Raw genomic sequence first — 12,047 nt, 5'->3', positions numbered from 1 at the left:
CGGTTAATATAAATAAATAGAAATAGCAGTAGTAGGTACATTCGATTCAGGAGCAGTTCACTGAATTTACCATGCATTCTTGTATAGTGTATCTTATAAGAATGGGTATACAAAATTGCGTGGCATATTAAACAAGGTAGTGACGTGCTAATATCTAGACTTACAGATTACATACTCAAATACTAGTAGAAATGACTCGCATACATAAGTTGGAATAACTTGGATTGACCAGTCCCCGAAAGCAGCGCCTGTTCACAGACATGACGAGTGAACCAGCCATCGCTTCACTCGACCATATTAGAGGGAATGTAACGACCCGCCTCACTACGCCACCACCCCAGAGACATTTTAGTGAGAATGACAATACCAAGTTATCTCTTAAAGAAAAAAAAAACTAATAATAAAGCTAAGTAACAGTCCAGATTGAGAAGCATGACACTATAACATTTTAGAAAATTAGATTAGTTTATATGTTACGGTTAATGTGATAAACTGAAAATTATTAACAATAACCGGTTATTATGAATAATTCCCGACAGTCGCGAAGTCTTCGAAGTCCTATGTTCTTCTGATTAATTTCATTGCGGGTCCAATGACAGTTTAACTTTCCCCCGGGACAACCTTCACTGGTTGGGTTTTTATTGGCGGTCAAGCTGTAGATCCTGGCTACACAGGAGTTGCAGCAGTGGGAACAGGAGGTGGGAATAGTCCCGTTATTTTTTTACTTATTACAACTTAGCCCCGAGTCCTAAGAACTCGGACTCCGTGCCTGTTCACCTTATCTGGTATCTCGCGTTACGGCTTTTATTTCAAATTGACGAACAAGACCGTTTCAGTTATCTGTGCTCATTGCCGAACGATAGCACACTCTAAAGTTGATTTAATAAACGCTTCTGATAAACTTTACAAATCATTTACGAAATTCAAAAGCCTTCGAATAATCTGAAGACGTCTATTGTCGGAATATTAAATTGACTGAAAATAATATTGCTTATTTAAATGTACTGAAAACTATATTACTGATTTCAAAAAGCGTAAAAAAGCTCTTTGTGCCAAAAATAAATTCTTAAACATTATTCTTACTACATACAACCTATCACTGCTTCAGGACAATAAAATGTTAAGATCTCATGATGTCAAATGACAAAATGTTTCATACAAATAAATGAATCCATTACGATTGTGAATTTAGAAGTAAAAAACAAAACAAAATAAATATAAATGCAAGAATCGGATAAATGCTATTAAATTTTGACGCCCCCAGAATAACACTCCTCCCGCTGTTATATTAATCTAAAAGGCCATAAAACTTTATCATCTCGAAAATCTTTAAGAAGGCGAGAAACACAACAATTCCATCGAATAGCCATAAATCAAGCCATGTTTTATTGCAGTTATTAGAACGTTTAACATGCATTAAGAAGAACTACATTTGTAGTCTTCGAGATGCGCTTGTAAAAGAAATACGTGGTTCGCCTACGAAATGATAACTCGACCGAATTGGAAATGCACGACCAGACTTACTCAATGTTCGAATCGCACGGACTTTTCATTGCAGCGACCCGTTTTCGAATGCATAGCCTGTGGTATTATTACGTAAATGCCGCCGAGGTCGGCTACGCGATAATCGCTGTGCAACTTGCAACGTTATTTAGAATAAGAGCGAATTTGGAATGAGATGAATCGCGTTTGAATATCGTAATTCCATTCTTTATTAAAAAAAAATGCATTTAGAACATTTTATGATATTTTCGTCTTTTTTAATGTTACTGGCACGTGCGCGCTGGTAGTAGGTTTTATATCGCACCTTTTTATATCCTTATAAAAACTAATCCAACCTTTTTAAAGCAGGAAACTTCTTTGGACCGCGGTTTTGTTTTATCGCCGGAACAATGGTACGCTTTCAAGATCTTTTAGTGTGATTTAGATTTTATTGTGAACCGTAAAAGCTACTGCGAAGTGATAAATGCATTTATTTACATCAAGATCTATAAATTCCTTGAAAGGAAACTCTCCTTTCTGATGAAAGTCAGTTTATTGCTGTCTCCTTATTTATAAGGATCTTGGAGATTGAGGAATACTTTTCCCAAACGATCCTCAATTTGGCTCTTAATAAGGTTATAAACGTTTCCATTTGCCTCGGCTGGATTGTTTTCCAAATGAGATTTATCGTTTCTTATTTTCCTTCCTTAAGATTGCTGGTCTTTACGAGTTGACGACCTTTAAACGACAATCTTTCGTAATATAATAAACAATCTTCTTTGCAACATAAAACGTGAGCTTTGGGATAAGCTTACAATTTTGTTGGATGTCCCAAAAAATAGAGTAATCAATTTTACTGTCACGAATACGAGGAAATAACACTGATGGATAACTTCTGCCAATGACTTTCTAGTTCATTGTGATCCCACCAAAGACATTTTCATGTAAAATGTTATAATGCTCGGTTAGCACCGTGAAAAAGTTCTCAGATCTCATCTAGAGCCAAGCTCGTCCTAACTTCACAAATTCTGCACCTTAGTTAAAAATGTGGCTGGCCGGTTTGTTATCGTCACATGGTAAAAAAAGCATGGTAGCGTTTCTTCAGGAACTTCCTATTCAAACTGAAAGCTGACCAAAACTGAACCTTATAGAAAACCAGGCGCTCATAGCTGAAGAGTGAAGACCGTCGTGCAATATAGGTACAGACCGCAGCACGTCAACGTACACCTTATGTAGTTGAAATAAATGCTATATTGCCACCAAAACAGCATTATGTGCTGTCTGTACATAGCTTCGTTCGGCGTGGGTAGGATTCCTTCGGGGCCCGTTAAATTAAATACCTCTGGTCAAATTATTCGCGTCTACTTCCAAGATTGCGATATAAGTGCACGCTAAGGACTGAGCTTGTTTATTATTACAGCCATTTTGGAAAATCACAGATGTTTTAACTGACATGTTAATTTGTAAATGAATATTGGTGATAATAGTCCTTAGGTTTGTAATTATATTTGAGAAGTTTTTCCAGAAAAACTTCAAAACAAAGCCTTTGAAATCGCACTCCATATTGTTAGTTTAAAAAATGTTTAGGTACATATAAAAAATCGGGGTAAGTAACTACTGGTGGGAATCCGAGCAAAGAAAAAAAACATACCAACCGAATTGAGAACCTCCTCCTTTTTGAAGTCGGTTAAAAATGCATTAATTTTAGAATTCACCCGTTTTGTTTTCCATAAAAGCAACCATTCAAAGACAATCCAACAACTACCAAGTGTCCCGCACGAAGGCTGAAAGTTCGTACCCGATAACGGCACAAAGGTACAAATTCCAGCACATCATGTTACACATTTTTATTGAAAAATGAACCCTATTGCAATTGCATATGATCCAGGGTTTGCTACTGCTTTGAGGCTGCTCGGAACGCGAGTCACGGCTATTGTTCGTGCTCGCTAATTAACGTATCTAACTTCATTTGTGCCATGCGGGTGGCCTCAACAAGGCACAGTTCAGGGAGAACAGCCTAGCCATTCTCTTCTTCTTCTTCGTCGCTACACTCTTGCCAGAGTGGTCGTGGTCGTCACACCCGGCCCGGTGGCAAGCCTCACAATCCGTCGCCATTCCTCCCGCACTGCAGCCTTCTTGTGCACTCGTGGAGTGGACCATTGAGTGCGGTTTTGACCTGGTCAGTAGTCCAGCGCATGGGCGACCTGCCGTGCGCTCGAAAGCCTAGACATAGAAAGATCTCTATCGCCGCTACATAGTCACAGATGATACATAGTCATTGAAGCGACAATCGCCCAATGCTGTCGGTGTCGGGTCACTCGTAACGGGTGCCCTCTCAGACGCATAACATTTTTCATCATAATTTAGTTTGGGATAACAGTATTTGCATAAAGTTTTTTCGCATAAACTTTGATATGCATAGTTTTCTAAATGCATAATGGTTTCTTAGGCATAATAATAACTTTCTCTAATTTTCAATACTATAATTTAAATAATCATAAATGTAAAGAACATAATTTTTATATACATAAAGTTTGTTTTTAATAAAATACTATAAACATAATGTAATTATTTATAACATTTAAAGTCATAAATATTGTCTATAAGAGCAACCAACATTGAAGAGTAAATAATTATGTATTTGTGATGTTGCGAACGATCCTCCTTCCACCTTTATACTCTTTCGGCCTATAGATTTGCAAAAACTAAATTCTCTGTATCATTGTCATTTTTGTTCTTAATTTTTGACCTGTCTCTTAGAAAACTTAAGCTCGTGAAAATACATTCTGTTTGATTTCGAATCCCTCTTATCTATTATAACGCACATATTATACAGCCCACATTTCTTTTACAACATTAAGCTTGCCTGGTCTGAAATTATGTAGATCCCGACTGGCCGTGGTCTCTTCCACGTGGTACTAGTCTGCCCTATACTAGAGTGTAATTTAAAAGCCGGAGGCGCGGAGGGAGTGCGGTCCTCGCTTGCTGTAACATATATCCGGCAGCCGTGCGAGCTGGAGCGGCTGAGGCTGGTCGCCGAAGGCGACCAGCAAGCCGAAGCTGCGGAAGCGAGCATGGCATGCCGGGTATATGTTACGCCAGAGCGGAAGGACCGCACTTCCCGCAGCGCCGGAGATAAGGCAATCCTAATGCTTGCTTGCATGCTTGAATGCTTGCTTGCTTGCATCCATGCTTCCTTGCTGCTTGCTTGCATGCTTGCTTGCATGCTTGCTTGCATCCATGCTTGCATGCTTGCTGCTTGATTGCATGCTTGCTGCTTGCTTGTATGCTTGCTTGCTGCTTGCTTGCATGCTTGCTGCTTGCTTGCAGGCTTGCTTGTTTGCATCCTTGCTTGCATGCATGCTTACATGCTACCTTGCAGCTTGCTTGCATGCTTGCGTGCTTGCTGTTTGATTGCATGCTTGCTGCTTGCTTGCATGCTTGTTTGCATGCTTGCTTGTCTATTTATATTTGTTAACATTATGGTATTTTGTATATTATGAATGGTAATATTTATGGCATTGGTTTAGATGCCAATAAATGTTATGCCTAGAAATCGTTATTAAAAAAACGAGAATACAGAAAAAATATATACTAAAATATTATTATAATAAAAGTGGTTATGGCAAAAAAATATATGCCTTATGATTTATTCTGTATGAACGTTATGCGAAATGATGAGTATGCCAAAAAACTTTATGCACTCTTAAATTATGACAATATTTTTTATGCAACCGAATATGGACCCACTCGTAACACAAGCATATTTAACTTACCATGAGGGCTTAGCGGGATTTTTATTTAATACAAAATAAATAGACAGTGGTACAGAATCCAGGTCTTTTCAAGGCGAGAGTGAATAGGCACTTACAGGGCAGATAAGAATATGTACTAACCTAGACTGCATCTCATAACACCAGGTGCGATTGCGGTCAAATACCTGCCTTGTTAATACCTGCCTACCTGCTATAAAAATAAGAGAATACTTGTGAATACTAGAATCCTTCTCCCTCCTAATAGTTGCGGAAAGGCAACCGAACATCGGTCAATCTGGAAATCACAGGGCTAGGCCTATGTTCAGCAGTGGACGTCCTCTGGCTGAAATAATGATCATATTAAGACCCGTTAAAATATTACCCTTAACATCCCTCCGTTTGCGGTGAATTGGCTGTTCTCACCAGCCTGTAGCCAGGCCCTAAGCGAATGTCACCGGGGCGTGCGTAAACAAACTATTAAGCTGTTACACACTGCTTCAGCAATTATATCCAGCTTAACTCGCCGGATGAAGAATTGTGTGCGCGTGCGTTGATTTCAATTACTACAATTAAAAAGACTATTTAATATGCCCTTATATTGATTAAGACTCGTAGAGCATAATTTGTAGATTTTTTATTGCTTTGATAAACGAATTCAGTGGAGCGTCTAGGAATGTTATTTTCTCTTGGAATTCCAATAATGATCGTATAAAAGCTAGCTTCTTTTTTGTTTATTTCTGGAATTCGTTCAATTTAGTTACTATAATAACTTCAGTAAAAAATACGTAAACAAATTCATACTGAAAACTTATGAAAATTAAATCTGCAGGAATAATGAAGTTTCAGTCGCCACGTTTTTCATTTTATCTTTTAAAAACTTAGTCTTCACTAAATTAGGTTTATTGGTGGTCAATATGTAGGTCCGGGTTTCACAAAAGCTTTAGCAGTGGAAGGAAAATAGAAAAGCCTCATTGAAACACTTGAAATGGCTCGTAAGAAAAGTTCTCTGGACCTCACAAATAGGTGCCTAACAGGCAAACTAAACTAGCTTGGCCCAAAGGTTGTCTGTAAGAGAATATGACAATAAGTTCGCCTTTTTAGTCCAATATTTTGTGCAAATGTTAAATAAATGAATAACCTTCGTTTCTATCTTTCCAGACGCTACGGCGTGGTCGACAAACGCTTCTGCGTGGAGGGGGGATCGCGCTGCGGCAAGGGGGAGGGGCTGTTCGTGTTCGCGGCGGAGGGGGGGAGGGAGCTGACGGACCTCCTCAACGCGTATAGCCACGACGCGCAGTCCAGGCTGAGCATCGCTTCTAGGAGTGGTTCTGGTGAGTCGCATCTTGAGATACCTTATGGACAAAGACTTCGAAGACTAAAAATAAAAAGCGTGAGTTAGAAGGCGGTTGACGGCAACCGCAGGCAGCAATTGCTGTACCTCCTACAACTGTTCCCGAGGCTTCGACAACACCATAGATTTTTTTTTTGCGACGCCGCTCTAGTCTTTTGGTAGAGCAAGTGCATGCAATTTGAGTAGAGAAAGTGCTAATTTACTTTGATTGCATCTTACTCGTACGTAAGCGCTACCATGGTAGGTATAACGTAGTTATTTTTTCGAAAATAATCCATACTTTGCAGGGTACGCTAAACTGTCAATCAATCGACCCTCAATGATGTCTTTGACAGCTAATAATCTGACACCAGATGTGTGGTCCTCTTGTGACTTGCCCTCACAATAAAAGAAAGTTAAAGAATATCCTGTAAAAACGACTTCATTCTTCTTCCAGTCCTAGAGAAGCGCTTCTCCGACACCAGCTCCTGCATGGACGACTGCTTCCACCCGTCGCTGCGGTCTGTGTCTCCGTCCTGGGCGGCGCCGGCCAGCCAGACCATGCACTGCCTGTCCGACCTCGACACCAGCCTGGACAGCGAAGACAAGTTCCGACGGCCCACGTCGCTGCCAAGGTGCTCCAGTTGCATTGGCAAGATCAGTCACTTGACTAGGTAAGTCATCATCATCATTATCATCATAATTTTAGCTATAGGACGTTCACGGCTGAACGTAGATGATGATTTCCACATCGCCCGGTTGGTAGCAGCCTGCATCATGCGCCTTCCTGCCATGTGATGAGTTATCATCATCGTTTAATCATAATAATGGACTCATAATCATAATAATATAATAATAGACATCATAATGATGAAAAATATTCATTGTTCTTGGAAAAAATACTGTCTACTGTCTGTCATTATTCAGGCCACTCAATCACTTCAGGTGGTGGTGGTATGGATATACTACATATTATTATATCCGTTCAATAACATGTGAACGTCCACCTACAAGGTGAACAGATGACCTTACAAAGATTGCAGGAAGGCGCCAGATGCAGGCCGCTGCCAATGATCATGATTAGCAGTGGTCGTCATATGGCTGAAATAATGATGAAGAATATGTGGACAAACCATCATTGCTCATTCACAAACCTTGGTAAGTCATTCGACTTACTATAAGATATACTATATCTGAACCTCGATTAATCTATTTTTCAGGTCCTCCACGATGGGCACACCAGGTTCAATCATGTCCCCAGTGTGGACCATGGAGAACATTATGGAGAAGCGTTCGGACTCCGACCGCGCGTCCATCTACTCCAGATCAAGCGGGTCTGCCTCCGAGTACAGTGTACCGCGGAGTGCATGCCTCCTCGACAAGAGCTTCGAATCGAAACGCGGCAGCCCAGTGGCCTGCTGCACGCCAACTGTACCAGCCAAGACCGGCAACGGCTGCCAGTGCTGGCAGCAGCCGAAGCCTTGCTGCTGTAGGAAGAAGTCCTTCAGTGGACCCTACGAGAATTATGACGTGCCAAAGACGCCGATGCCTTTAATACAAGTAAGTAATGTAGAAAGTTTTCTAAACCTTGAACATAAACACAAAGTTTTCCTGACCAGTCTTACTGAATTCATCTCGTTTCTTAACAACCCTCATCATTATTCCCAAACTAAACGGCGTCTGTCAAAACTAACTCATTTTTCTCATATTCTTCCAGGAGCACCCAATAGATGGCAACTCAGACCCATCAAACTTATACGACACACCAAAGAAACTTAAATGTCTCATCAACGGCCAGTCCTGCACCTGCGTTCAGAACCAAACCGATGCCAAAAAGGAAACTGACCAGCCTATGGACAACAACAACCAATGTGATACTAGTGTTAATAATAATGAAGTATCCACGGCAGAGGCACTGTCCAATTACGTTAACGTAACCCCAGTTACCAAAAAACCTGATATAAGAATCGAGTATAATAACTACGCGAACCTAGACCTTACAGCCACTTTAGAGAAGTTCGAAAGTTCCTTGCAGATCCTTCGAAGCGCTGGGTTCAGTCAAGAGGACTTGGATGCGTTAGAAGACATCCCTGAACATGACGATGACATTTCCACGGCTACAACGAACACTGTGCACCCTTCAACAGACTGTTGCAACGATCACCTAAATTATATGCACATGGAGCCTCTTGAAATCAGTATTTCAAGTAATAGCAACAAAAACTGTTCAGATAATATTAGCAGGATCAGCCACGTGTCGGATCCTACTCAGCACTCGGATACAGTCAGTACCATCAGTACCAGGAGATCTAGTTCCGCCGATTTCACTAAGAGACACGATGATGACTACCTGAACAATCAGATTTGTTTTACGCCTACTGTGCTTAGAAAAGCGACGAAGAATGAGAGGATAAACGAAGGTATCCCTGTAGGGAACAAATCAGAATTTGAAGACAAGAACAAAACCTTCAAAGTTCCCGAATTGAAAAGCGAGAACGTATTTGTGGCTCGGTTCAGAGATGCAGTCAAGATCCGACGTTCGTCAAGTGTTCCCAGTAAATCCGATAAAAATAGGGATTCTTCCAGTTCAAACGATTCTGGAGTTTCGACGGGATCTTTGAAGCATCACAAGGGAGACTTCAAGGAGTTCGAAATGCCCGTGACTAATTCCAAATCCATGAAGAAACATATCAAGTGCAACAAGCAAAATATGAGGAAATCTTTGACGCCAGTGCATTCGGCCTTTGTGAAGTCGAATTCGTCAGACCCTCTGAAGAATCTGACGTTTCATTTCGAAGAAGTCTCGGCGCTGACGAAGTCAAATTCGTGTGACGTCGATACTCTTACAATGCGGAAGAGGAAAACTAGTAAGTTATTTTTTCCCTTAATTGTTAGTTCCACCAACACAGCCAAGTTCATCTTTAGACTTAAGAGCTCTGCAAGATTAAAAGATACTCGTAGTTTCGTCTTTTACCTCCTTGAAGTTGAAAGTCACGCTTAAATTATAAATTAAGTTTCGTAAGTTTTCAGACTTGTTCATTACTTGGGTAAGCAGCTTTAAGACGGTTTACAATTAAATTTAGTCACTTTGAATCCTGACGAAATTGTAATAGTTATCTAAGTATCCAACTTTACTGTCTGGATTACACTACTACATAGAGCTCGAGAAACGTGTCTGTCTAATCTAGAATAGCCAAGACTGGCTAGTAGTATGTGGCTTTATGTTTTTATTTGCGGGTTCACCCACTGTCTAAGTACGAGTAGCTTAGTTGGAAGAGCAGTCGCCCGGCAAGCGAAAGGTCGTGGGTTCAATTCCCGCCTTTAAGCCGGATCCAGACGGGTGTATCACGTAATGCAATATATCGTGTAAAGTAATTGAAATAGTATGGGCAGCACTTTACATGTAATGTTCGTAGTGCCGTCCACACGTAGAATTCGTGTTATATTACACGCAATCTTACATTACACATGTCTGGATCCGGCTTTAGGCTATTCGTTTTTTTTTCAATTTATTTATAAACTAGCGACTGCCGCGCTTAGGGATGGAGTTTCGTAGAATCGGTTCTTAGCGGATGTCTACACCCTATAAGGAACCTAACTGCCAAAATTCAAGTTTGTAGGTGTTATAGTTTCTAAGATTTCGTGATGAGTGAGTCAGTCAGTCAATCAGTGCCCTTTCGCTTTTATAGATATAGATTTATCTTCTGTGAACTTGAAACCTACAAGGTGGACCGACGACATCGTAAAGGTAGCAGGGAAGTGCTGGACGCAGGCCGCTACCAATCGATCAACATGGAAAGCATTGGGGGAGGCCTATGTTCAGCAGTGGACATCCTATGGCTGAAATGATGATGATGATGATGAACTTGAAACTTTAACCTTACCTTTCTTCCACAGTAGACCCTGACATCACAGCGCGTCTCAGCCAGCTGACCAACAAGAGCACCTCCAGTGGCGCCTCAGACACCTCCGACTACATGGAGTCTCTCTCGGTGTCTTCCTTCAGCTCCTGTGACGTGTCAGCAGACCGGCACTTGACGCGGCCTCGCTCTGGGAAAGAATACGCCAGTATAGACAGAGCTGCGTTGGCTAGCGTGTGTGATACTAATGCTTAAAGGCATATAGGTCATTTTTAACTGGCCACGATAAAGCTGCATTGGCTACTGTATCACACTAATGCTTAAAAGAATCATATAGGTTATTTCCAATGGTTGCACGAAACTGGCCAGGTTACATCTGATTAGGCTAGCGTGTGTGATACTAATGGCTAGACTATAAGCGTAGGTCTTTTTCCAATGGTTTCTTCGAACTAACCAGGTCAGAGCTGTATTAGAGCTCTAATAAAGCTTAAAGCCATAAAGGTAATTTTACAATAATTGACCCATCGTGGCAGGTTACAGCTGCATTGGCTAGAGTGTGATACTAATGCTTAGGAGCATACAGTTCATTTTCCAATTGTTGCACTAAACTAGCCAGGTCAGCTCCATGAGCTCTAATAAAGCTTGAAGTCATAAAGGTCATTTTATTTTGCACCAAACTGGATAGAGCTGTTTTGGCTAGCGTGTGTGATACTCATGCTTAGAAGCATACTGGTCATTTTCCAATGGTTGCAACAAACTAGCCAGGTCAGAGCTGTATTAGAGCTCTAATAAAGCTTAAAATCATAAAGTTAATTTTACAATGGTTGACCCAACTTGCCAGGTTACAGCTGCATTGGCTGGTGTGATACTAATGCGTAGAAGCATAAAGGTCACTTTCCGATAGTTGCACGAAACTGATCAGTTTACATCTGTTTTGGCTAGCGTGTGTGATACTAATGCTTAGAAGCATAAAGGTCACTTTCCAATGGTTGCATTTATGGTACTAACATGAACAGATCAGAACTGTTGGCTAGTTAGCGTATTACATCAATTAAAGTTATGAAGGTTACTTTCCAATGGTGGCATTTATGGATCACAGCTGGTTAATGTGTAAAACCAATGCTTAAAGGGATATAGGTAATTTTCCAATGGTTTCACCAATCTAGCCAGGTTTAAAGTTGCAATAAGAGCTCTAACTAAGCTTAAAGTTTGCAATGGTTGCATTTATGTCACCAACATAATTCAGAGTCAAAACTTAAAACAGACGTTATACACCGCTTTTAAATTTGGTTTTTGGAAGCAACTTAATTTGAAAATTAAAACCATTAGAATTAAAAACGTTTTTCTTTTAATTTTCGATACCAATCGAAGTCCTAATGGACTACAGTGTATATAAAATGTACATAACTTAAAGTACATGCAAAACACAACGTTGTTCCTATGTACATAGTATGTAAAAGACTAAAATTGTAACGAGTAGGTACTTTAGTTTAGTTGTTTTCGAATTTAGTTATGTAGTAGTGTGCCAAAAATATTATAGCTGGCTATATGATACTGGGTTTTGGGTATATAGAAAGTAAATTTTGTAAAATAATATTACTATGTAAGTGGTTTTATTGT

The 12,047-nt window shown here is 40.3% G+C and overlaps 1 protein-coding gene across 2 annotated transcripts in view; it reads left to right on the top strand.

Annotated features, from left to right (window-relative positions):
* Nucleotides 1-11,743, top strand: part of LOC135078997 (uncharacterized) — a 220,311-nt gene extending 208,568 nt beyond the window's left edge. For both annotated transcript variants that reach the window (XM_063973612.1, XM_063973613.1), the window contains exons 6-10: nt 6,396-6,568; nt 7,025-7,241; nt 7,788-8,127; nt 8,285-9,434; nt 10,465-11,743. In XM_063973612.1, the coding sequence (XP_063829682.1) occupies nt 6,396-6,568; nt 7,025-7,241; nt 7,788-8,127; nt 8,285-9,434; nt 10,465-10,682 (2,098 nt within the window). In that variant the 3' untranslated portion in view covers nt 10,683-11,743. The remainder of the gene's footprint in view (nt 1-6,395; nt 6,569-7,024; nt 7,242-7,787; nt 8,128-8,284; nt 9,435-10,464) is intronic.
* The last annotated feature ends 304 nt before the right edge of the window (nt 11,744-12,047 follow it).

Source organism: Ostrinia nubilalis, chromosome 15 (genome assembly GCF_963855985.1).
Source record: "Ostrinia nubilalis chromosome 15, ilOstNubi1.1, whole genome shotgun sequence".
In the NCBI taxonomy this organism is placed as follows: domain Eukaryota; kingdom Metazoa; phylum Arthropoda; class Insecta; order Lepidoptera; family Crambidae; genus Ostrinia; species Ostrinia nubilalis.
The sequence above is the reverse complement of the archived record's forward strand: the minus strand, read 5'-3'. Positions and strand labels throughout refer to the sequence as shown.